Source organism: Falco naumanni, chromosome 8 (assembly GCF_017639655.2).
Source record: "Falco naumanni isolate bFalNau1 chromosome 8, bFalNau1.pat, whole genome shotgun sequence".
NCBI classification, from domain to species: Eukaryota; Metazoa; Chordata; class Aves; order Falconiformes; family Falconidae; genus Falco; species Falco naumanni.
The window spans coordinates 18,619,166-18,645,430 of NC_054061.1; the positions used below are offsets into that span (position 1 = coordinate 18,619,166).

Here is a 26,265-nt window from a genome sequence, read left to right on the forward strand (position 1 = left end):
GGAGTGATAAGAGCAGTAAGAGGCTATATGCTTTTATTTTTGAAGACTGAGTGTTCAGGTAAAAGTAATCTTGAGATTAGCTAATTTACAGCTCCCAAGACACCTGACTCTTACAGACCAGCTGCTGGACACAAGGACAGCCTGGACCAGCAACTGGAAGGTGTCCCCTGCCCAGGGCCAGCGACGGGCTGCCTGTCCTGATGCATACACAAACCTTTCCAAGGCTTGTGGCTCTCACTACAAAAAAAACAACCCAGAAAAACAAAACTAAAATCTAACTTTTAATTCTGTTGTGACAGATGTGCATCCCCATGTGCCAATTCACACGAAGTCATGGCTCCCATCACCCATCAGCTGAAAGGGGGGTTCCTGAAACATTGTTGCTCCCTGGTCCTCAGAGGCCAGTTGCGCGGGGAGCAGTGACCCACAACGGCAGCTCACCCGAGCAGGTACGCGAGCCGGAGAAGGGGCCGCTGCTTTTGTCGGTTGGGATTTTTTAAACCGAAGCTGCCAGGAGCCATCAGCCCGTGGCGCCCACGCAGAGGCAGCGCGTTCCGCTGCCGCAGGGCCCGGCCCGGCTGCCCGGGAGCGCAGTGGCGGCTGCTCCTCGCTCGCCCCGGCTGCTCTGCGACCCAGGCCCGGTTCCCAGCAGGGTCTGAAAGAAGAACGCCGGCCTGCTGCCTCGGCAAGGCCCGGGCCCGCAGGGCGGCAGCGGAGCCCCCGGCGCTGCGCGCCGTGCCCGGGCGTGAGGCGGCACCGGCCGGCCTGGGAGACCACTGAGGAGCGAGGCGGGGCATCACCACGCACCGAGCGCGCAGGACCCCCGCCGCCCGCCCAACGACAGCCATTTCACACCGCTGCTTGGCCCCTCCAGGCTGCGGCGGCAAGCGGCCACCTGCCCGGGCGGCACTGGCCGCCCCTTCCCCCTATGCCGCCGGCTAGCCCGCGCCTGTGCGGCGGGAGCACCAGCCACACACACACCAACCCGCGCAGCCCGCCCCCGCCGCCTCCATTTCACGACGGCGGCGGCCCGCGGCGGGCGGGGCTGCGCATGCGCGGGGGCGTGGCGGCGGGCTGAGGGGGCGTGGCCGCCGCGCGGGTCTCGCGAGAGCGCGCGGGCTATATCTGGGAGGGGGCGGGTACGCCCCTTCCTTTAGTGCGCGTCCGCCCGCAGCGCTGCAGCCACCCATTCAGCGCGCCCGCAGGCCGAGAAGATGGAGGACAGCGCCATGGACATGGAGAGCATGGGCCCCCTGCGCCCCCAGACCTTCCTCTTCGGTAACGGGCCGCCGCTGTCCCAGCACCGCGCTTCTGCCGCGCTCCCGGTCCCCCCCTTCCCCCCCCCCCCCCTTTCCCCCCCCCCCGCACCCTGAGGCCTTGGGGCAGGGTGGTGGGCCCCGCGGCGGTGGAGCCCGCGGCACGGTGCTGGCCTGCGCGCCGCGGGGCGGCCGGGAGGGGAGGGGAGCGGGGAGGCCCGGCTCGTGAGGGGGCGCGCGGCCTAAGCGGCCGCGCGCGCCCCACACGTGGCGCGCGGCTCGCACGTGGCGGCGGCGCGGCGCGTCCCGGCCCGGCCGCTTTTGTTCTCCCCGCCCGTTCCTAAGGACGCGGCGAGGCCTCAGCCCCGGCCCGACGGCGGCCGCCGAGCACGTGGCGGGCGGCGGGAGCTGGGACACGTGGGGGCGGCGGGGCCGTGCCGTCCTGGCCTAGCGGCAGCCCCAGGGCAAGCCCGCCCGCCCGCGCTGCCGGAGTCTCGGGAGGCGGTGTGCCCCCGGGCAGCGCGGAGGCCGCCGCGCGCCTGGATGGCCTCGGAGCGGGAGGGCCGCGCTGGCAGCGGCGTGGCCGGCACTAGGCCGCGGGCTCGCCGGGGATTTTCCCCGCCCCACGTGTTGCCTCGCTCGTGTGGCCGCAGCACCGCTGGGCCGTTTTGTATGCGAGTACAGAGCCTTGAAACAGCAAGTTGTAAAATAATAAGTTGTTAGCGAATACCTGCATCTTGGTAAAACGGTAGTCGAGTAATTAAATGGTCTTTTCACAGGCTGCGAGCTTAAAGCAGATAAGGAGTATCAGTTCAAAGTAGACGATGAAGAAAATGAGCATCAGTTATCTCTGAGAACGGCAAGTATTGTTTGGTTTTTAAGTTTTTCTTTTTTAAGTAGCGCGATGTTTTGAGAAGCGAGATTTAAGGTGTATGTTTATTTCCTTAAACTTGTTTCTTTAACGGTGTAGGATTTTATGTGAATCTATTAAAATAATAAATTTCTCTTACTGAGGGGAGCATACAATGTCACTTGAAATATTTGCTGTGTTGAAAAAAATAGAGTTTGAGATATTAACTGATGTTTCATTGTTTACAACAAGCAATGCGAGGCAGAGTTTAAAAATGAATGCACAGAAGCTTAACAAATTTTTATTGAAATTAAAGACCAGAATATACATGCTGACATTTGCAATGCAATAGGTCAGATGCTGCAGGAGCACCAAAGGAGGGTAAGATTTATAAGAATCCTACATGGGCATATTCTAGTACACTGTATTATAAACTTTTTTTATTTTGAAAAGGTGTTCCATATATTCCCCAAACATCATTCCAGTGCTTTTTGTTTTTTTTCCATAAGTAGCAAATACTAAAACTAAATGGTGCTCTGTGTGTGTGTATGTTTTCATTTATTGTCTTTGGTGTCACTCTCTCTAAGGATGTAACTGGGAAGTGCTGGCTTTCATTCAGATAATTAATCTAACAGACTCGTCACTGAGCAGGATACTCCTGGAAATCAGGGTTTGTACCCTGAGTTCTTAAAAGTGTCCTTAGATCTTCCTGCTGGCACACAAGCAAGGGACAGTATTTAAAGGAATTTGTTCTGGGCTGAGCATGTTACTTTTTAGTTAGCAGAAGAATATGCCCCAGCTTTACAGGCAAGGAAATGGAAGAGTTGTAGCATCCCTCTACTTTATAGTTTATTACTGTGTTTATTTGAATAAAAAGAGACACCTTAATGAGACCTGGAAACAAGAGAGTCATAATTGTATATTACTTCCTATAGCAGAATTTCTTCCTTCTGGAGACTTGCATAGTAATGCTTTCCAAACCTGTTCACAGTGATACTTACAGCACTTTAATATAGCCATTACAGTTTTATGAATCACGTGTCTTCAGTCCTTGCACATTATGAAAATTACAGGTTGCACTTGACAGTGACTAATTTGTTCTTAATTAGAATTTCTTTTGAGGGAAGACTAGCAGTAAAGTATGTATAGGATGAGTTCGTGCAGGTAGTTCTCATAGCTGAATGTCATGCAGATGAAATGACCCACTGAGGGATACTTGAATTGTAGGGCTTTATCTAAAGATCCTGTTATTGGAAAACTACCTGTAGCATCTCTTCTGATGCTGAGCACTCTTCATGGGGGACAGCAGCAGATTGGTTGCATACTAGTACTTACTTTTTAGGCTTGTGGGGTAAAAAGTCAATAACCTGTCTTTTTTAAGACAAAAGATGATACACAGGAGAAATGGAGGTTAAAATAACATGACAAACTGGAAATACCTTGGTCAAGTGGAGGAGGGAGTTGATGAAAGATAAAGTGTGAAGGTAGCAAGTATCTGGTGACTGGTCTGTGCACCTGATAAAAGACTAGATGTATAAAAGGTTAACTGGCACATGTCAGTTAAGATACAAATATGGTGATGGACTTGGGTATGAGGTACAGAAGGAGATGAAAGTGAAAGGGGAGGCAGATTGATGCATGTTGAGAGACAGAAAGTGGCATGAGAGCTTCTGCAGATTCCTTATTAAAGATAGCTGAGGGTATAGAGATGGTTCCTGCTTCATTACCTATTTATTACCAGTGTGTGTTCCTTCAGTGTAGAAATTAAGGCACATGAATGGACACTTGCCAGACATTTTGTAAGTAAATTGATAGGAAGTGCCATAGTATTGCTTGAGCTGGTGCAAATGACAGGAGTAATGGGGTAGAGGGCATGCACTTAAGTTCTTGTGCTGGTTGGGTAGTCCCACTGCCTGAATGATTCAGTGGTGTTGCTAACCTCTGAGAGGTGAGATCAGAGCAGCAATTTCACTTCTTTAAATTTACAGTAAGAAAACTTTTCAGGAGTGGTGAATCCTATAACCTATTTCTCAGCCTTCAGACTGATACATCTGGTCTGCATCATTACAGCCTGCCTAAAACTCAGCTCTTGAAGAATGGAAACTGAAGTTGTATATCTCTGCCTGAAGTGTTTACATCTACATCTTCTGTGGAAGGTGGAAATCTTTGTGGGCATTGGGAAAGGAAGCAGAGAGCTTTGATCACTGGTCTCAGGAATAATTGTACTCCTTCAAGGGATTCTTGGTTTTCATGTCTCTTGCAAGTAATCCTGACTCAGATGCCAAAGGTTCAGAGAACTGGAATTTCAGGCCTGTCATCTGTCTGTCACTCATTTGCCTCCCTGCAGCTATGATTTTTGAGTCTTCAGAAAGTGCCAGGCTTGTATTCAGTGAAAGAAATCCCAGCACTTGAGTTGTGAAATGCTCTGGGACAGCAGCCCTCAGACCTTGGTGCGTTAATGCAGAAGGCATATGCATAAATGACTGTACTGAATGGAGGAGTTGTTAAGACTTGACTCTTCATTGAATGTCAAATAATCAAAAAGTGTGCAGTGTGACAAGGTGAAGCAATTGGCAGATGAAACATGGCAGGAAGGGGAAGGACGGGCTGTGATTGTGTAGCAGCAGTGGAAGCTGTTTCCCTTGCTCTACGCATGTGTTTATAGTTCTTCCCTTGGCCAGCATCAGTGGCCACTGACTCATTTTAGTATGGTAATCCAAGGAGCAAAAGGTCTTTTCACTCTCATCAAAACATGCCTTGAGTTGTACCTTGCAACAGGACACTGGTGTCATGGGGAAAAGGGATATTGGCTTGGGGAGGCGTGCAGCTCTGTCATTAGCAGTCAGAATTACAGACTTCAGTCTTGAGAGATGCAGGACAGTGTTTTAAAGACTTCAGAATATTTGTGAAGATTCTCAGAATGTGCACTATTCTTCACAGGTTACTTTAGGCGCTGGAGCCAAAGATGAACTACATGTTGTAGAAGCAGAAGCATTGGACTATGAAGGCAACCCGATTAAAGTAGTACTGGCATCTCTGAAAATGTCAGTGCAGCCTACGGTAAGTACAGGAACTTGGAAAAATCTCCTGTGAATTGGGTCTCAGATGATAAAGACTAGTTAGAAAAGGCTTTAGTTGACTGAATTTTAGCGAAACTAGCACAGTGGTCTGTTCAGACAAGTGTCAGTTTTGGCATGTATAGTAAATACAAGCTAAATATGAGTACATTTTTTTGTGCCTAGTAGACTTAACTGTAGTCATAGAGATGATAGACTTCTGTTCAAATTATGCATTTTCTTAAGTGGTAGTAATTACGTGTGTCATCTCTACATATATAAATGTGTGCGCTTGCAAGCAGATGCACCTATAGCCTGTGTTACTTTCTTTGAGACTGGGATGAGAAAAATGAAGTTTTTCTGCACATCCCAAGCTCTTAAGACATTCTAAAGATGACTGCTACCCTTTCTTGATTTAAGGGCACCCTTGTCATTCCTGCCATCTGGAATGTAATTTGAATCGGTGTTGCTGATGTTGTACAAGTGGAACTGCACAATGCTGGCGGCAGGTGTGATGGATAATGTTCAAACTGGAATTGCTGCCAAGAGGAGCAGAAAACAAATGTGGATTGGTCTGGCTTTGAAACTTGTGCTTTAATTATGATAAGCAACGAGAGCGTAGTAAACCCTGTTGTGGCTTATTGACCTTGACTTGACACTTCTGGAATATTCTGTCAGGTAGAAACTGGGAGTCACTAACTGTAATAGCCTTGGAGTCTACACGTTGCTGCTCTTGGTTTCATTTGAATGGATTGTGTGTTAAGCACACTTTACCTGCAATATTTGAATAAATAACAATGCTTTTTTCCTTAGGTTTCATTAGGTGGCTTTGAGATCACACCACCCGTGGTCTTGAGGTTGAAATGCGGTTCGGGGCCTGTTTACGTTAGTGGTCAACATCTCGTAGGTATGTATTGCTCTGGTTACAAGTCTGATCTTGCTACCCGTCAGCACCAGCAGAACTTGAGTGATTTATCTGGTGTCTCAAGCAGTACTTTGTCTAATAAATACCCTGTGATTGTTTTAATTCACTGTCCTCAGAGGCATGAGGTAACTAGTGGGACAAAGGACTTCAGAGAAATTCTTGTATTCCTTTTCTTGGCTCTTGTCTTGTATAGATAAGGGGCATGTTTGTCAGCACTGCAATTTGAGCAGAGGTGTTGGAATGAGATTAAGGTCCCTTCCAAACGATTCTGATTCTGTGAATGTAGAATTCTCTTTGAAACTGATCTTCATCTCTTTAGAAGTTCTGTTAAAATGTGTCTTCTTAGAAATAAAGTAAACTTTATTCTTGACTTTCTATGGCTTCTTTCTGTGAGGACCACTACAGGCAGCATATGGATGATTATTCACCCATTTTGGGTTTCACTGTAGTGCCTGCATACACTCATCCAGAAAAAGTTTCTGGTCTCAGTGGTTAGATTGGTAGTAAGAAGCTTCCTCCTATCCATCCAGCACCTCAGTGAGACCATGCCTGTTTAGTTGTGGGTGATACTCTTCCGTTTGTTTCTTACTAGCAGTCTTGCTTTAACTGTTGAATGAGGTAGGTTTTTTTTTTTACACGTTGCCATCATTTCGTCAGCATTAGAGGAAGAACCAGAATCAGATGATGAGGAGGATGATGCAAAAATTGTGAACACTTCCACAAAGAGACCAGCAAGTGGGGGAGGAGCTAAAACACCACAGGTATATATACTTCTAATCACCTTATCCGCAGAATTTTCTTTTGGTTTGGTATCACTGCTGCCTCTAGGAGTAAGCAGTTAGATGGCTTGCTGTGACTCACTTAATATGTGGTCTGTTGATTGATATATGTTGGGAAGGATTATTTTGTTCTTGGGTCTTGACAAGTACTAAATTACAGAAGCTTAGTTAAGTACAGATAGTTTCCAAACCTTTGCTGGAGGGGCTAATATGGAGGCAACTTTTATGTGGAAGTTTTGTCCACTGCAGTAACCGAGTGTGCAGATTCTGGTAAAAACATCAGCATGTACTGCAAGAACTGAAATGTTGATTAAAGCTCTGTAGTGTAGAGGAAAGGTTCATATGCTCCGAGTATGCTGTAAATTTGTCAATGGCTTTTGAATTGGCAGCTGTAACTTCTTGGGTTTTAGTTAAATTGATGGAAGATAGTCTTGTAATCATTATGCGACATTGTTTTGGATCAAGGTTGCTGTTTATTAGGACAAAATGGTATTGATGTGTAACATACTTGATTTTTTTTTTTAAAGAAAAAAGCAAAATTAGCAGAAGAGGATGATGAGGATGATGAAGATGATGAGGATGATGATGAGTATGTATTGATACTGAATTTTGAAATACAGGGTTAACTGTTTCAGAATATGAATTCTGACATAACTGGATCTTAAGTGAGCAAGCTCCTTTTTTATCTTTGCTACAAATAAAAGCAGAATTATCTCGTTTATCTCCACAATGCAACCTAAATTACCATTACTCAAATATGTTATACTAGGTTATAAAACTTCATTTAATGTAATTCATTAACTTAATAAATTCAGAATTTCTGTATTAGTAGAAATCTGAAGTTACACGCCTTCAGTATTAAAACAGAAAGGAGTGTGTTTAACTGTTTTAATGGTAGTATTTGGCCAAACACTAAAAGGTGGGTATAAGGTAGACTTGGAAAGGTTACTTGCTTCCTTCATGAATAAAACATTTTATTGGGAAGGAGGTGGAGGATTAATTCCTAATGTGGGTAAAGCTGTATGAATCTTGAGTTATGAGGAGTGACTAACTTTCTAATTGTAGTGATGAGGATGACTTGGAGGAAGATGAGGAAGAAATGAAAACACCAGTGAAGAAAGTAAGTGGCATAGATATATATAAACACACTGTGACCCTCTTCACCCATGATTAAACAGCCTGTTCAATGAACTTGAAAGGAAGAGAGCGATAACGCCAGGTGGGCATAGTGTCTGCAGCTAAGTTTATTCTGGCAAAGGGAGCAAGTGCTAATGCCTCTTGCTAACAGGTGTTAATTACCTGTCCTGATAGAATCATCTTTGAGGATTCTCGTGAAGACCCCTAGAGCCTGGGGTGGGGGGAAGCTGTGTTTGCATAAGCTGTAGCTTTTTTAGGTTTGAACTCTGCATTTATGGTAACGCAGAAGCTAATTGAAGTGTTTGCAGTGTTTTGCAGTGTTTTGTTTTATAATGGATGATATCAATAAAAGGATGACAGTAATTAGTCAGATAATCCCCGAAACTGAGTTTAAGCACAGCTGTTTGGAGTGTGTGAAAGGGATGCTTTTGATTCAGCTTGGTCTGTATAAAGAAATTGTGGTAGGACATCAAAACACTTCAGTGTGTGCATCGAGTCCATGTTTTATTTACATTGCTGCAGAGGGATGGCTGGGTTCTTCAACAGCATGTATATGCACATGTGCAGTATTGGGTAGCAAACAATCTCGCTCAAAGGTGCGGGTTATGCTTTGCAATTTCACTTAGTCATGCATGCTGTGAATAAGGTCTTAGTAACCTAACTTTGAATAAAAAAGGGATCTAAATATGTGAGCCCACTGGAGAAGGTGTTCCCTTCAGGCAGCCCAGGGGCTTTAATGTGAAGTTACATCAGCCCGTGAGTGCCATCTGGTGGTACATGAACGGTAAGACAACTTGGCAACTGCAGAGGTAGAAGGTAGTTTTATTGAACTTGCATTCTTGGGCTTGAATCTATGTGTTCATATTTGCTGTTTAGAAACAAGTATTTAATGTTTTACTTTGTTATATGCTGCTCTGTCCAAATGGATTTCTATAGGTGATAGTGCACAATAATTTAAGGCCTGGTAAAGACAAGCTGAACTGCAGATTTCCTGCCATCTAATCACATCTAGTGTGGCTGAACGAAATGGTCTCTTGATTTATATAGGAATGTAAGAATCCACTTCCTCAATGCACATGTGGTATTGCCCATGCACATCCCAGATGGTGTTTCTGTATGAAATGCCAAACAAAAGAGGTAATGGTTGTGTTACAACAAACCAGGTAGCACTGAATCTCATCTTGGAATTGTAGTGCTGTCTAGAATTAGTCTTTAGGCAAGGTCTGCCCCAAAAGTCTGCATGGTAATATATAAAGATGTAATATGTAAGGAAAATGTAGTGGAGGTCCCACATAGTTGTCTGGCATCATAACAAAACTTTGTTTTGGTTATGTTATGTATTGTGCTACACCAGTCGTTTTTCATTTGAGTTCCTGTAGTCTATATGCTTTTTGCTTAAATAATGGATGCTGATTGTATTGCATGGGCAGTGAAAATGCCTTTTTGAGGTTAAATAGTACGTATTTTTCACTTAAGCTCGTTAAAAATTACTGAAGACTTAACATTTACTGTTTTTTTTCATGGCAAATGAACTTAATGCATTCTTTTCAGCCTGTCCGTGAGGCTTCAGGAAAAAATATGCAGAAAGCAAAGCAAAATGGAAAAGACTCTAAGCCGTCCACACCAGCATCTAAATCAAAAGTGAGTGAAGACAAATGAGTAAAACAAATGTTTATTCTAGTGTGGGAGCTAACTTTCTTGCCCAGTGGTAACTTTAAGTAATGTACTAACCATTAAGTTAGGTTTTTCAATCTTAATACGAAGCATGCTTGGGGATACAGTTCATTGCGTTGTGTTCCCCTGTGAAACTCTTCAGTGATTAAGCTGTGACCACGCCAGCTAAGATCATCTTAAAGCATGATCGAATATGGCTGCAGTTGTGGAGTAAACTCTAAATCACTGCATGTTTGGGATATTTTTTGTTTCATTTCTGTTGGGAAAGTGCTGTGTAGGTACCTGCCCAGAAGCATACAATGCTACTAGCTATGCTAACTGTAATAACTCCAAACTTAAATATTATTCTTACCCTTGTCTCTGAGGAATGTGTTGGAAGCACAGATTAACTTCTGTGACTTTGAAAACTAACTGAAGTATCTGTGATAGCTAGTTCATTTATTCTGTATAAATTCTACAGTAGATTTTTGAACATTCTTGGTTTTAGAAAACTTGATCTTGTATACGTTATATGTTATAAAGTAGCTTTATTTATGTACAAGTTTCTAATGAAACAAATAATTTTCAGACTCCAGATTCCAAGAAGGATAAATCCCTAACTCCAAAAACACCAAAAGTCCCTCTGTCGTTAGAGGAGATTAAAGCAAAAATGCAAGCGTCCATAGATAAGGTGAGTTTTCAGGAACTTCAGGTTCTCAGATTTTCACACTTAAACCAATCAGAAGAATTGTGTGTTTTTAAGAAGTGGTTACCTGTCACTGATGGCTGTGCAGAATATGGTGATGTTGAAGGTCAGAGAAATGAAAACTTGTGGGGGAGAAAAAGAAGGCTCTGTGTTTTCTGCAAAGCAAAAATGCTTTGTTTTTGTATTCTTCCAGTACTGGTGATTAGTAATTTGGTATTTCTTAGTGAACTGTTTCAAACTAAAATTTGAAAAACCCCAACCAAACCAACACAACAGAAAACCAAAACCCGAACCCCACAACAAAGCAACGAACCTTGGGTGATATTTATTCTAAAGGTGTCTTAACTAGCACATACATTTTATTTTAGGCAGCCTAGAGTAAAGCAGAGTTCCTCACATGCTTGGAATAACTTGGTTTTAAAGCAGTATCTGACTCGTAGCCAGATGCTTGTAAAGCTTTATAACTTCCAGAAGGGGGAGATAGGTCCTTGTGATGTATTAATGAATCAATAAAGACCTGAAAGCATTTGCTTTCTGAACTGGGTATCTGGGATTGAGTCTCTCAACAGATGTTTCATCTTTTGAAGGTCACAGGGCAGTCATTTGGTTTCTGGTTGTTAGTAGCTTTGACTACCACTTCATGGCTATGCATATGAGTGTTCTTTTTAGCTGCTGTTTACATATTAAAATGAAATTGCATTTTAATTATAGGCTGGTTAGGTAAAAGTGTAGCAGGTAGTAGCCATACTTTTCCCCCCTTAACCAAGTTTGGAACCGGTGTGGTAGCTATGGGTGCACTTGAGTATGCACCTGTATGGGAGAATAGATTGTAGTGAGGACCCGACATCTAGACTATAGTAGTTCTGGTTTTACTTCACTAGCTCAGGGGTGTGCTTACAGATCGTTTGTGACTGAACCAGATTATTTATTGGGAGACTTTGTCTTTGGCTTATGTCAGTGCTCTGAAGAATTCCATGGGTTTTTTGGGTGAGTTGGTTTTTCGTTTGGTCTGAGCTTATAAACCTCCCCCCCTTACAGTGGCAGTTAAGTAATCCAAAGAATTAGGATGTTTTGAGGTGGTTTCATCCCAGGAGTGCAAAAGCAAGACAAAAAGTGTTTCAGTATAGAGTGGATGCGGAGTGAGCAATGACAGATTGTGATTGAGATCGAAATACATATCCCTAAATTGTGAACCTGACAGTGATGGATGGTATCATTCTGCTAGGTCAAACTAACCTCTTGGATCTAGTGGATGCTGGGGTGGGTTTTTGCATGACTCAGGAGCTACGATTAGTGTTTTCTGCAGTGTAAGCAGAAGTGGCTGAGCTACTCACAGTAGACAGATGTCCCTATGGAGGGAAGCATGCAGACCAGATAACCGGCAACTTTTCTGTTGAAGAGTGTTTTCACTTGGAAATGCTGTGTCAGCACAAATACGTAGAAGCAATAGCGGGGGGCTTAATTTAATGTTTTCAGAGATGGTGTGAAAGCATATCTTAGTTAGGCAAAAGGTTTGTGTGTTGCCGTATACAATAGCACTTCTAGCTGACAGCCAGCAAGTTAGCAGCTTTGAAAAACCCTCATTTTATTAAATTTTTAGAGGGAACTGCTGTATTATGTAGTAGGTAGATGTCAGCAAGCCAATAGAAAAGCATCAGTACTTGACAGAATACAAAACTAAAAAAATGCCTGAATCCAAGCGTTTTGCTTGCACTATTGCAGTTTCAGATCTTCCTAATGTAGCTTTGTTTACTTTGAACGGAAAATTGCTGTCTCTGCAGTGTGCCAAGTAGCAGCTAAGTGTACTATTGCAGTTGGCTAGGTATATTTCAACTGATAAACCTGAAAAATGGGAAAAACACTATTCACTGGGCATGTGAAAGTAAATCAATGTTTCTTAAGATGGTGTGCTGTATTATTTTGCCTGGAGATGGGAAAAGGCATGAAGATAAACCATGTTCATTAATTATTACTGAATCTGCTTTGTACATTTGAGTATGTACATTTCAGAGATGGAAACAAATGTTTCTAGAGTGGTTCTTTAAATTCTTAGAGCTGATGTTTGAAGGGTAGGTGGGAGATCACTTAAATTTTTTGCTTTACAGAGCTGAAGTCTAAAACCTACCTGTGAAGGATAGTAATGTCTCAAGTTGAGTGCTGTAGTAGGAATCCGTAGATGCGGAATTAGTTCTAGTTTAGTTGGATAGCATATGAACGTTGACTACAGGCAAGGTTATTTGAAGTGATGAATGGTTGCTATTAGGTTTTCTGAGCATGAACGAAGATGCTTGTACAGGCATTTTAGTGTGCGGGCACTAATAAATAGCTGGGTACTGTAGAAAGCAAAATTGAAAAAATTACTTAAAAGCAGATTGGTTTGGGATGTTGCAAGGTGAGTTCAGTAAAATTCCGTGTGTGTTGCAAGGGATTTAAGCTTCATGAGTTACTTATTGGAATCATTAAATGACCTGCATACACTAAAGCTTGCTTTTTTTTCAAAATAGGGTTCTTCCCTTCCGAAGCTGGAACCCAAATTTGCCAACTATGTTAAGAATTGCTTCAGGACGGAGGACCAGAAGGTAACTGAATTTATTGGAACTCGATAAAGTCCAAAAACTTTTATAACCTGCCTTAGGGATTCTTTTCCACTTCTTAATCTTTACAAGCCTTGGACTGTTTCAAAGGGTTACAAACCACGAACAATACTTCAAATCAAATAAATGGGAACAGTTTTAGGGGTTTAGTTGGCTAAGATGGGAAAGCTAATATTTTATTACATTTTTCCAGCTTTTATATGGTTGGTAAATTATCTCTTGCTTACTAAACCCACAGAATTTTCCTTTTGGCACCATATTGGCTAAGGAAATGAGCTGTGGTTTTCCTTGCTGCTGAATTTGGCCACCTAGGCCAGTCTGCTGTTCAGCCTTTTGTTGGGGAGGGTGTCTGGGCGGGGGAACTGTTTTGTGATTGAGATTATGGCTTTCTTGCTACGTTTTCTCCCAAAGTCAACTGAACTCTTGTAAGAGGGCAAGCCAAAAGGTGGTGGTATCAGGAAGCAAGTTTCTGAATTAGTTATTACTCAACATATGCTAGGCTAAAATGTGTCTTAGATTTCCCTATCAAAATTCCTGTAAGTAAAAACTTTCTTCCAGTGACAGAATTCCTTACACTTTCCTACTTCCCTCAGTGGTTCAGAGTAAACTTGTCTGATAGACAAATTGATAGGTTCTTGAAAGAATGTTTAAAAGCAGTTAGCCTCAGCTACTGGAGTTGGTCTGACATGAGCCAGGGTAGGCAGAGTTCAGCCAATATTTGCCTAGCTGGTCCACACCCATCCTCTAGCTTACCTTCACTGAATTCTTACTATTGTGACTTACAGGGAATAACAGTCTTCTAGCAGAAGGGTCTGATGTCTTGCTTTGAACTTTATTTTCTCTGAAAGAAATGCATTTTTGTTGTAATTTAACGTCAGTATTTTGTGGAGTAAGTGGAGGTAGTAAACTGGAAATAATTAGAAAAATGGATTTCAATTTCTAACTTTTTGTGTACACTTCCAGGTCATTCAAGCTCTCTGGCAGTGGAGACAGACTCTGTAAGAAAAGAAAACAGTTTAAACAGTTCATTAAAATCTGCAGTCTTATTTCTGTAACCATTATTTGGCTGTCCTTTTTACAAATGCTGAAAGAGCTTTCCCTACTGTGTCTGATAAATGTCATCCAGATTACCTTGCCAAGAATGTGTTGTCCAAAATGCCTGTTTAGTTTTTAAAGACGGGACTCCACCCTCAGCTTCATTTTAAGTATGTATGGAATGTTTTGATAAGGCATGGTGGTGGTGGTGGTGGTCAGACAAATGGAAATGGTGGGGAGACTAAATGTACGTGGAAAAAAAATAAAATTTAGTATTTTAATAAAGTACTATCGTTTCTTTTTTTTATGGGTTGGGGGTAGTTGGCATACTGAACCCAGAAGATAACAAGGCTTTAAAGTTCTCATAGAAGCTACTGCTAAATATTGTAGCTACTTCTCTTTTACCAAGTACAAATCAGATAGTCTTCTCACCAGTCATCTGCTCAGTAGCTGTAAAGCTCATAGAATTGGAGTTGGTTTTAAAGCTGACAATATAAATGAGACTAAGTGGTAAGCAGGGCTTTATTCTTGTCTGGAAGCAACCACTAATTACATAATTGCCTAAAACAGCCTTTCCTGCATCTCAATTTCTGACCAGCTTTGTTGCTCATTGGTTTATGGTTTCCCTCTAACAACTGAGTTTGTAGGGCTTGTGACTCTGCTTGTAAAATGTAATACTTTGGATTTGGGAATTGCTGGCTGTGGTGTTCCTCTGAGGGGCTGCAGTCTCTGAGGTTGTCTCACGTAATGACTCCTGTGAGGGTTTTGTGGAGAAGAGAATTAGCTTGAATGCTGTAGGGTGTGCCTAGAGAGCTCACTGAGGGAGATCAGTGCCAGTGGAGAAATTCCTGGGAATGATGAGGAACTAATCTCCAGCAAATCCCAAAAGCTCAGATGGGCAGGTGGTCCTGTGTCAGTTCCTTCAGTCTTTCTTGATTATTGCCTACCAATGATGCTATGAGGCAGAGTTGAAACAAATATTTGGACCGTTCTTGGTTGTCATAAGAAGTAGAAATGCCAAGGTATAAGGGTTTTTTAAGGTGAAGGGGGGGGGCGGGGAAAGCATGGATGTCATGGCTGGCACTGAACTCTTCCTCAAGGCTCTTGTTTAAATGCTGTATCACTTCAAATGCTTGAATGCTATGTCTATGTGTAGTAACTGCAGTAATGGTATGAAGATGAAAGAATACTTAAGAAAATATTTAAGCAGTTGTATGGTAACTATTAAACTTTGATTTAATCCTTGCAATGTGTGAGCATTAATGCAACTGACCAGTGTTTTTCACAGCAGAAAAATCGTATTTGAGAACAGAAGGGCATTAAAGCAAGCTTTAGCTGGTTGAGGTGTTTTCCACTTGAAGGACTTGCACAGTTGGGTCCTACAGCGGTTACCTTCACAAGACATGGTAAAATCTTCTATTGGGTTGTCCTAATTGGGCATGGGGGTCTCTTTTTTTTTTTTATCGGGTGTTCTTTTTCCAGGTTGTTCTAGAAGGAGAATATATAATCTGGTTTGTAAAATTGTCGCTGGAAATATTTTTAAGGTTTGCAATTACAAAAACCTTAGTTTTCTTTAGTTGAGATTCTGGGCATGGTGGAAATGAATGCAAGCCTCCGGAAGCAAATACTTTTTTTGGAAACGCAAAGCCAAGCAAAGTGCATGGTAGAGAAATGAAACACTGTGCAAGGCTAGCGTCAAAGATTCATTTAAACTTGAGTATAATTGCAGCATGTGAAATGGCAGAGTGTAAGGGTTTAAAATGGTTTCGGTGGGGTTATGTCAATAGATGATGTCATATGCACAAGTGAGAGCAAATTTCCCTGGTGAAATAGACCTAATGGCACAGACAGGCTTATTTAAGCAAAATTGCCCTCAATTTTGGCTGAAACAAGTGAAAATTGTACAGTAATTTCAGTAAGAGGCTATCCAGCCAATAAAATATTCTGAGTGTTAAACTTTAAGAAAAGCCAGGGTGTTGTCTGTCTATAGGTCACTGACCAAGGCAGATCCGTGGGGAGCAGCCGCGCTCTGCACAAGGGTTGCAGGGGGAAGATGGAGCCTGTCTGGGCAGTTCTAAAGGAAAATGTATCCCTGTCCTGTAGCCAAGGTATGATGCCAGTCAAATCTTTTGTTGGGCTGCCATTGAGCATCTTTGAGGCATTTGCATCCTGGCATAAAAACAACTGTACTTGGCCCCCGTTAGCTGTTCACTGTTAACTGCCAGTTGACATTCTTAACCAGCTCTAGCTGTGAGAAGTGGTCAGCGTGAGTATCTGCTGCGTGGTGATCCACCGCATCCCTCCCAGAACAGCGCCTGCCTCTTCCTCTTCCTCCCAGTCACGGCTCCAGAGGCTTCGCTCCTGTTGGGACTGGCCATCCGGTGCCGCCGTGGGGCTGCTGGGCTCTGCAGCCATATCCTCCGGGATTTTCAGGTGCAGCTGCCAGTTCTTCTACTATGAACAGAGCCTTAGAGGTTGAATTAAAAAAACACGCCTTAGTTTAAGTTCAGATGTGAAAATACCTGTTGAAGATACCAAATACCAGATGTGGGTTGTTGAAGTACTGTTCTTGACTGCAGAGTTGAAGCACGTTTTTACGGTGGTAATGGCACGATGGCAGCAAAGAGCAAAGCTGTGATGTTTTGACGGCAATGTTGAGGGTTGTAAGCCGGTGTGATCCCGCTCCTTGAGGATGGCTTGTTTGAGAGCATGGAGGTACATAGTCACGCTTTGGTGCAAATTTGACCTTCCATGGGGAAACTCGTCTTTCCTTTACGGGGTGGTAAAATGCCTCTCAAGGTGGCTGTCCCTTGACCTCTGCTTTTCCCACGAATTTCTCCCCCTGCTGCCCTACCTGTTGGAGGACCCTTCTGTTCGTTGCTTTTTCCATGCATCGCTTCCTCCCATGAGTGTTTCCTTCCTTACAAGGAGAGGGTAGCTGGTGGTGGTCCCCTGCGTGGGACAAGGGAAGGCCACGCGGCTGTGCAGGACCACGCAGGCTGTGCAGCAGCGCTGTCCTGTGCTGCACGGTGGTGGCTGTGGGTACAGCTGCTCTGTACGGATCTGCTTTGTCTCCAAGTCTGGTGCTTCTGAGCATCTGATTTCAGAGGAGGTGATGAGAAGGATACTGTCCTGCAGTACAAAACCCTTTTCCAGGTTCAGGAGGTCTTGGTCTGTGCCTTATTCCTTAGGGTGGTCAAGAAAAGTGCTTGTGGCCACCTTGGGGCTGTCTCTGGAGTTCTGTTTGGCCCTGTGAATCAAAGTAGGTTGCCAGAATGGTGCCTCGGACCCCAAGCACTGCGCTGAGTATGGGGCTCTGTTATTTTGCCTGTGCTCAGCAATTGTTGCAGCCTTTGGAGAGGAACAACCAGAGCATGGCTGGCGGGAGGGTGGAAGGGAGTGTGTGTGGGCTGAGGTAATGGAAAACAGGGCCAGGATGGGTGGCGGTTCTGGGCTTCTTGCCACCCAGACAGTCCCTCAGGGGCTAAGTTCATGCTGGAACATGCTCTCTGCCCTCTCCTTCTCCAGTAATCGTACCCAGATACCCCAAGCTATGTCCCATCTTCCTTCCAGTGTGCCATTACTGACTAGCAGCCAAACTCCCGGCTTTTCCTTCCCTCTTTCCCTGTGGAACAAGCACATTTCTTATTTCTCTTGCCGTTTTCCCAAAGGGGAATTAAAAGCCTGGATCCTACTTACAAAATGTCATAGGAAAAGCTGCAAATGAATTGGGTGGTTTGGAGCAGGCGTTCGATGGAGCGCCTTCATTCCCTGGCCTTGGCTAATGGGCAGTAGGTCCTGGCAAGCGGCAGCAAGTGCAACTGGTTGTGTTGAGTGAGGTTTGGAGGTTTTGCGATCTGGTATTTATTAGGAGTTGCTTTGTCTGAGTCCTGGCTCTCCTAATCTGAACGGGGAGAGCTGAGCTTCGTGATGGGGCACAGGAGATGCGGTACAGAACCTCGGGGTGTGTCTGGAAGGGCCTGACTCAGCCTTCCCTTTGCAGACAGCGGAGGGAGTCCCCTGCTTTCTGCTGCTGTTGGTTTTTTATCTGCATTTATGCCTTTGGGAGCAATTCTGTGTGTCATGTTGGATCAGCTCTTCAATGGCTGGCTGTTGGGTTGTGTTGGGCGAGTGGATTTTAAACCACGCCGAATTTGGACCAAATCAATCAAATGTATTAAATGTTAATTAAGATGATATATGCATTCCGTGGAGACCACTGGACTCCTGTAACTGTATGCATGCATGGCTTGTGGTCACTTGTAGGGGCTGACTTTTGCTCTGCCCTTTACTTCAGAAACTTTCTTCTCCCACTTCTATCAGCTCTCTGAACCAAGCCAGAAGAGCCTTTTTAGGAAAAGGATAGGAAAGGAAAAGGAGAAAACGAAAAATGATAAAGGGCAGTGAATCAAAAAACAAGAAGGTGGCGGCTGAGGATCAAAAGTGAGAATGAGAAAAACAGAGACCCACTGGGATGCTCGGCAGGAGTCCTCTAACAGCACCTGCGGCTTCGGAGGCGGCTGTGCCGGCAGCGATGTGCTGCTGCCCAGAGCCTGGCCCAGGCCAGGGGATGGAAACTGGCATACCTGAGCAGCAGGTGGCAAAAGGAGGGGACAAGGGGATGTGATCAGGCCACTCGGAACACAATTGGTTCATCTTAGACTTAGTGTTTGGTTAATGCTGGTACTAGAAACAGTCTTTTTTGTAAACCGAAGGCAATTTTGTCAAAGGGTCCTGCAGTCTTACTCAAGATCCCTTCAGCTAATTGCTGGGGCCCTAAGCCTGCTGAGCCCCATCCAATTCCGTTCACTTACCTGGTATTTAAGAGAAAATAAGTTCCTCTTGAGTGAGGATATAAATTCTCAAAGCTATTTTCAAATTAAGCCTGAGGTTTTTGCATTTTTTTTTTTTTTTTAAATGTGAAATAATTGCAGGGAGAGTTGAAGGCATATTGTAGCTTGTTGAGGTACTTGGCTTTTCACTGCTGTAACCACCTTTATCCGTGCCTGCTTTGTGTAACTTTTTCCCATTAGTCCTTTATTTGTCCCACAGCTTGCAATTGGGATATTTTCCCAAGAGCATCCTCGATGAGAGGCTTCTAGTGACGCAGGTCATGCTATGTTGGGGCAGTATATGTTATCCCAGAGTTGCTTTGAGTGTTGCCTCCCAAAGTACCTGCTGTTGTAGCTGTTGCCTGTATGTAAATGCCACACCTATGTGTGGGTGCTGTGAACAGTGGGCTGCTGCAGCTAATAGAGAATGCCTTCAGTTTAGTAATAAGGCCACCTCTGGCCTTTAGGACATTCTTCCCTGCCCCTTAACTCTTTCCCATACTTCTAAGTAGAATTTCCTTCAAATTGTCCACATGGAAAAATAGATTTTAAGTAAATGACCCCCCCCCCCCCGCCCATAGCTAAAGGCAATAATGTATCATGGGATCACCATAATGAAGGGGACCCAACCCTCGTGATCTCCGGAGACCACAGAAGGACTGGGAGATCGGGCGATCTTGGCTTCGTTTTTAGGGTCTCAAACTAGGAGAGGTGGTTCTGCTTGTTCCCTCCAGCTTTATGGTTCTGCATAGTATGTTACAACTCATTCCCACTTCTACATCTTTGCACAGCCTTCTCCTTGCTAACTGGGTCCATCACTGCTCCTCAGGCTTCTCCTCTCTGTTTTCTAATCCTTATCAGTTCCTCCTCCAGTCTTTTCTATCTGTTGCTGCTGCAAGCAGCACTGTCTTTCCATCGTCAGTCTCGTGCTCTCAGTCTCCAGAAAAATCTTCTGAACACAAGTGCAGGACATGGTGCTCCTGCATGAATCCATCCACCCTTCTGTGTTGTGTGGCAAAGTGTCACCAAGAGCACAACAGAGACGGGTGCCCTCCTTTCAGTCACGGTGAAGCATGGTGATGAGAAAAGCTCAGCGCTGCCCTGCCGTGTGCCTCCACATGGATGGAGCCTTCAGCCCTACCTGCCTGCAGGGGTGTGAGGTGCTTGGGCATGCCCCAGCAGAATGGGACTTCCAGAGATTCCTCTTCACTGGCCTGTGACGTTGATTTTTCCAGAAAAAGGCCACGTTTGGATATATTTTTGTGTAAACAGCCAAGAAAATGAGCCATCCATCTGCTACATTTTTGGAGTCCTTGCTCTGAAGTGAGGTGTAGCCTACAGGTCCTCTTCAAAAGGATTAGTAAAACACACTTTTCTTGGCATTGTTTTCAGAAAGAGCTGTCCTGTGTCTGTCTCCAGGCCTGCCTAAAGTTGCTCTGAGGTTGCTCCAAGTTGTTTATTGGGTTGTGCCATCACCAAGAACAGTGACGTGGGGTATAGAGAGGTCCAGGACATCACCAGTTGTTCAGCACCTGCAGCTGTGTGTGCATCGGCCCTGAGCTGCCCTGGGGTGGCATGTGCCAGCTGTGGGGACACGTGTGGTCATGCAGCCTCCACGTGAGGTCCTGCCTGTGAGATAGCAGCCGGGACAGTGCAGGAGCCCATAGCAGTGGCTGGGAAAGGGATCGGTCATCCCAGAGAGAAGGAGGCTCCACAGATGGGGGTTGAGATGGTGACTTGCTGGAGACAGCTTAATTCAGGAGACTTCAGTCAAAGAGGTTTATGTTTAAGAGCTGTCGAGCTGAAAATCTCCAAGTTAAGGAAATACTAAGTTTTGAAGCTTAACAGCTTGTGATTTTTATTTTTTTTATTTTTTTGAAAAACGAAACCATGGAGGAATATAAATCCAAGAAGCCAAGCCCTAGGATTTAATGCACTGCAAAGGCTGGAAAGTGGAATTTCCTACTGGTTTGTGTAGGGTTGCTTGCAGAGGTTTGCCTGTACTGCCTCCCTTCAGAATCATTTGAGCAGCTGCCACATGCTTTCAGAGGGGAGCTGGAATGCTCCTGGGTGGTGGGGCCAAGGAAAGCCCATGGGCATCTTCTCTTTGTGGGACAGGCAGGACACCAGAGCAGGGGTGGCCAGGCTGGGGGACGGTGGGGTGGGGGCAAGCACTGGAGGTGGGCTACCCAGGAGAACAGCATATTGAACTGGCCTATGAGTCTCTCCTTTAGCTTGAGATGTCTGTCATTTTCAGTGATTTTGTTTTCCTCATTCCTCTGCTGATAAAACACTGAGGTTTGTTTAACAAGCGTGCTGGAGCTTTTGGTGGCATCTGGGGTTTCAGTTCCTAAATCCCATTGAAATCTGGGAGGTGTTTCAGTGGAGAAAAACCTTTGCAAACCCTGAAGTCCTGACTGCTGAATAAGACTTTTTTAGTTTGTTGGGTTTTTTTCTTACAAAGTAATGACAGACATCAGAGAAAGGGTTGTAGCATGCTGGGTTCTCCCTTTGCGTGGGGCTGTGAGACATGCATGTGGTCTAGAGCTGGAAGAGGTGCTTCTCTTGCCCCCGTTCCCAAGAAGTCCAGCGAGGACAGTTGGCTGCAGAAGCCCTTGGGAGCATCCCTGCTCTCTCTGGAGCTGGGACAGCCTGTCTGCAATGCTGGGCTGGCTGGCAGCGGCTTTTGGGGTTTTCAGGCCACCTCCATCCTCCCAGGACTTGGTGCTCTGCTCTGCGCCAGCTCCCTCCCCTTCCAGTCTACAGAAGGCTGTCCCAGGTGGATGTATTCATGGTACAGAATGATACCCTATTATTTGTATTTCTTATTCATATTATCCCATTATTCTGGTATTTTGTGCTTGCTTATATTTGGCATGCATTATGTGCTTTTTCAGTAATCGTTCTTCAAGGCGAGGGTTCCTGGAGGCCAGGAGAGGCCTCCCCTGGTAATGGCAGGGCAAACTCCAGCAGAGCTGGGACTTCACATCACCCCTCGCACGTATTCTCTCCTTAATGCTGACTAATGGATGTGCTGTCTTCATTTGGGCTCCAGAGACCTTTCACCTCTGTCCAGCTGGGCTGCCCAGTGGCTATGAAATAGCAAATACTTCGTATTAAAAAGATGGGGTCATGCCACACCTGCATCTCAGCCCACCCAGCTCCTGGTCACCACAGGGGATCGATGCTTCTGTATTTGCAGGATTAATGCCTCTAATTCCCGTTGCCATCCCCACTGGCTGGCATGGCATGGTGCAGTTCATGTGTTCCAGGCTGGTGGCTGATTTGTGGGGCTTATAAAGCACAGCTCAACAGTCACAAGCTAAAAACTCGGTCAGCAGAAGGCACCCAGCACTGCTTCGAGTTCTTTTTTTAGTGCAGTGAAGGAAAACTCTGTTATGCGTGTCCAGAATTAGTGTTTAAAATGCTCGTTGTGGGAATTCAGCATTTCTGCTTTCGCTTTATTTACACCTTTGTTCCCCATTTCGGTTCATTCCCTAGGCCTCCATGTGTTTTCAAAGTCCGGGCAAGCAGCAGAGTGGCTGCAGACACGCACTGGCTCTGTGCTGATCTCCCTGGCTCTTCATCTGTCTCGGAGCTTGGTGAAAACCTGGTGTAAAAGCTGACGACGTATGGTTTGGGTTGCTGTTGTTCTTCTGCGCGTGGTTTGTTTACGTCCAGGGAGAAACTTCAGCATGCTAAAACCTAAATTCCATCTGTGGTTAGCTGATAAGTGAGCTTTCCCTGTGCCTGTTGGTATGCAGCGAAATCTGGGAGCTTCAGGGGCTGAGCAGTGGCACCCAGCAGCTTCCCAGCCTTGCAGCTGCTGTCTGATGGCCCGCGGTGAAGCAAGATGCTGGGGACCAGCCACGGCTGCAAAGCACCAGAATTGCTAAACACCACATCCCTGATTGCCCTGTTCTTCTTGTGTTCCAGCTGCGCTGAGCAGGAGGATGGAGCCGCTGCCTGTAGATGTGGGGGAAGCACCGCAGGGTGCGTTAGCCAGGCTAGCGGCTGAAGAGGGCTCTGGAAAGCCACCAAGGCTGTGCACCTCTGCTCCTGGCTGCTGTGACCTGCCCCACGCTAAGCACCCTACCCACGCAGGTGCTTGTAGGGCTGGCACAGGGGATGCATTTTCATGTAGAAACTGTGGCTTTGCTTGTTAACCTTTTGCATGGCCTTACCCTCTCTTCTCTGTTGGCCCTGCTGGCACCTCGCACGCTGACGACTTGCAAATTGCTTTGCAGAATTTTCATGCAACTTTTATTTTTATCTCTCTCTCTTTTCTTCCAGTGCTTTGAATCAGGGCTTTAGCCTGGTACTTTGTGGCTGGCGGAATCAGAGTCCTGTTTGCTCCTCACCATGTTTCTTTCACGAGGTTGTGGCTGAATATCATGGTGCGAAAGCTGAAGTCCTGTCCTCCCGGGTACCAGTTCAGGGTTGTTTTGAGGTGGCAGTTCTACCAAGTGGCAGTAACTGCAAAGCATCCGCATCCCCTCCCTCCCTGCCTGTCCAGGCTATGTGGCAGAAGTGTTTCTAAAATCTCTTCTTACCTTGGGATAAAGTTGCCTTTTTGTGCGTAGACTGAATAAAGAGAGAATATGTGCCACAGCCCTTCTAAAAGTTGCCTTTCCTTTTACTGAAGGTTTAAAATGTAGAAATCCTCTTCAAGCTGCTTTTCAGGAAGAAGTGCTTATTGAAACAGCCCGAGGCTGGGGATGCAGAAGATGCCAGGAGCAAGCAGCGCACAGGTTTGTTCGCCAGTGGCAGTGCTGCGATGCAGAGCTGAACTTGGTCTTTGCAAAACGTCAGCCTGTTTTTTTTCTTTCTCCTTTACATCTTGGATGTAAAGGAGAAAGGGCTCCAGTGGCACAGTATGCCAGGTGCAGCGGGGCCGGATCCTGTGCTGGCATGTGCTGCCGGCTTCTCATTCACATTCCAAAGGAGTGTCCAGTGGGTGGGCAGGCTTCCCACTCAAGCATGCTGCTAAGTCCTTGGCCCCATTGAATGGGTTTCATGCTCTGTGAAATGTCTGCTCGTTGGGTGATATGGACCACTGGAGCAGGGCAAGGGAAACTCATTTCACTGGGGGCACCTTCACAGCCCTGCAAGTGAAAGGTCATGCTGCTCAGACTTTGATTTGAGCTGCTGAAGAGCAGTCGCTAATCCAATAAGCCACCGAGGCACTGTAGGACATAGTCTTAATTCAGGCATTTGCATGGGTGAGTGAAAGGCAGTAACCCTGGGAGATCTCGGGGAGCGCCCCACAGCGCAGGGACCTACCTGGCCCGCGTCTTGCTTGATGTAGAGCTGTGAGCATTGGGCTCTTAGGAACACCAGCCTTGGCACCCTGAGTATGCCCTGTGAAAAATAAACAGCTTAAAATAAAGGTGTTCATTTTCCAGTGGGCACTGGCTGTGCTGGCTGGGTTTGTGTGGGGAATTGGATCAAATCACAACCTTCAGCAGTGGAGCAATAGGCGTGGGTGCAGAGCTCTTAATATCGTATATATACATACACACATATTGTAACAATGTGCAGCTAAGTGATACTTTTATTTTTCCACAGATACACGTGAGCGGCCTCATCTGTTTTCTGTGTTCAGCTGTGTTCTTCGAGGCTGGTAGTCTGAGATCCACTTGATATTGCTATTATTCTTCAGGTACCTACTGGGATTTTAAAGATTAAAGGGCTTTGTCAGACTACTGATGCACAAAACATGGATCTAGTTTAAATAAAGAACTCGTGTGTGATTGCAAATGAAATGTTTTCATAATTGAAAAGAGAAAACCCAAGTGCCCTCTTTAAAGCACCCCCCAAGGTGTTGCCCTGACAGTTCCCACTCTTTGAGGTGTCTGGGTGCCTTTTGCTTTGTATGGATCCGATCCCTTTGGCAGCTGAAGCTCCAGCTGGGATGCAGTGGTGGGAGACGGCCGTGCTGCTGGTACACTCTGTGTCAGCTGGGCCAGCGTCACCTGTGACAGGTTTTTCCATGTGTAGCTTGTAGCTCTGCTGTAGCTGCTCTGTTTCCATGCTCTTGGGGGAATTGAAATTATAAATATTAGCTGCTTCACAAATGACTTTTCTAGCCATGCTGCTTCTATCTGGGCACACCAGCCCTGGGCTGGCTTGGGTGTTGGGCAACACCATCAGTCACTGTCTATGGAGGATTTTCTCATTGGCAGGTGATGGGGCTGCCATGCTGCAAAGCCCCAAAGTGGTGGGATGGGTGCTTGTGGCCACTGTAGGGACTTCCATCCCTTCCCCAGTGCATCACCAATGGCTTTTCCATGTCAAACTGGTCTTATGAAGGCATGCAGTAGAAAAGCATGAACTTTCCTTTAGATACTGTGTAAGCCATCATCCTACTTAAAGACCCTGAGGTCCTCAAGGCCAACCCACACATTGGTAATGTAAAGCAGCTGATGCACTTGGTGTGTGGAAGGCTCTGCTCCTGCGGGAGAGGGGGCAGGTCACGTGTGGGATGCTTTGGATTTGAAAACCTCACCCAGAAGTCCTGACTTCCATATTCTGGTTGCTGAGTGTTTTCCACTCTTGTCGAAGGAGGAAAATGCAATGCTTTAAACTGGTACAGAATGTCAGTGGTATGAAAGGCTCAGCTCTGAGGGTTGGCAGGATGAACCTAATGCCTCCTGGTAACAGTGCAGCACCCTGGCATTGTCACGGTAAGGGTGGGGACTGAGTTCCAGGTACCCATTTTCTGCATGGACCCTGCTTCCTCAAGGGTGATTCTGGGGTTGGGAAGAGAGAAATGTGACATGGGCTCTTGGTGGAGCTGCAGAAATCTGGTTTCAGCTGAGGATGACATCCTTGGTCTGGTGCGGTCTGTGGTGCACCAGCCATCAGTGGGAGTCTTGGTGGCCTTTTCTGGAGCTCCGCTGAGTAGAGGGACCATGCAGGCTTCCCACAGCCGCCCTCTGCTATCTTCCCCCTTGGATTTAGGGCAGATTGATTTTACAGCCTTCCATTTGCACCTAGAAGAGCTAAAGGGAAAAAAATTACCTAAGGGAGGGCCAAAGAAACCCACTGGGGCCAGACTCCTGCCCCAGGGCTGTCTCTGAGACAGTTCCAATTAATTCTCTGATTGCTTTGAGTTTTGGTGGTCAGGACAGTCAAGAAGGGGCAATCAAAGCTCATGCTTGCAGGTGACCACAATCAGGTGTTAGAGAGGAATTATTGCCTTCTGGCTCTGCCTAGCTGCTGTGTGTGCTGGGCAGGGTCTCCTTGGGCAGCAGGCGCTGGGCTTAGCGGGGTGATGGGCTGATGCTCATGGAAACACTGGGCTTGATCCCATGCCGTGGGGTGCCTTGCTCTTGGGTGACTGAGCAGCACCTGACGGCACAAGGCAGCATAGGCTGGGTTCCTCCCCACCCAAACTGCTTTGAGGAAAAGACTCTTCGATGATGATTAGGAATATACTA

At 45.7% G+C, this 26,265-nt stretch overlaps 1 protein-coding gene across 1 annotated transcript; it reads left to right on the plus strand.

The window, feature by feature from the left end:
- Positions 1 to 1,135: 1,135 nt before the first annotated feature.
- NPM1 (nucleophosmin 1) lies at positions 1,136 to 14,279 on the plus strand. Its single transcript, XM_040603226.1, has 11 exons — positions 1,136 to 1,278; positions 2,036 to 2,115; positions 5,047 to 5,166; positions 5,976 to 6,069; positions 6,745 to 6,848; positions 7,394 to 7,455; positions 7,932 to 7,986; positions 9,555 to 9,644; positions 10,246 to 10,347; positions 12,867 to 12,941; positions 13,920 to 14,279. Exons 1-11 carry the CDS (start codon positions 1,215 to 1,217, stop codon positions 13,956 to 13,958), a joined length of 885 nt encoding a protein of 294 aa, XP_040459160.1. The 5' UTR covers positions 1,136 to 1,214; the 3' UTR covers positions 13,959 to 14,279.
- The last annotated feature ends 11,986 nt before the right edge of the window (positions 14,280 to 26,265 follow it).

What these genes read in the sequence shown, in the direction of transcription:
- NPM1 (XM_040603226.1), top strand. Translation starts at nt 1,215, where the DNA reads ATGGAGGACAGCGCCATGGACATGGAGAGCATGGGCCCCCTGCGCCCC. An exon ending in TAGTGGTCAACATCTCGTAG is followed by an intron (nt 6,070 to 6,744) that starts GTATGTATTGCT and finishes TCATTTCGTCAG; the next exon opens with CATTAGAGGAAGAACCAGAA. An exon ending in GATGATGAGGATGATGATGA is followed by an intron (nt 7,456 to 7,931) that starts GTATGTATTGAT and finishes TTCTAATTGTAG; the next exon opens with TGATGAGGATGACTTGGAGG.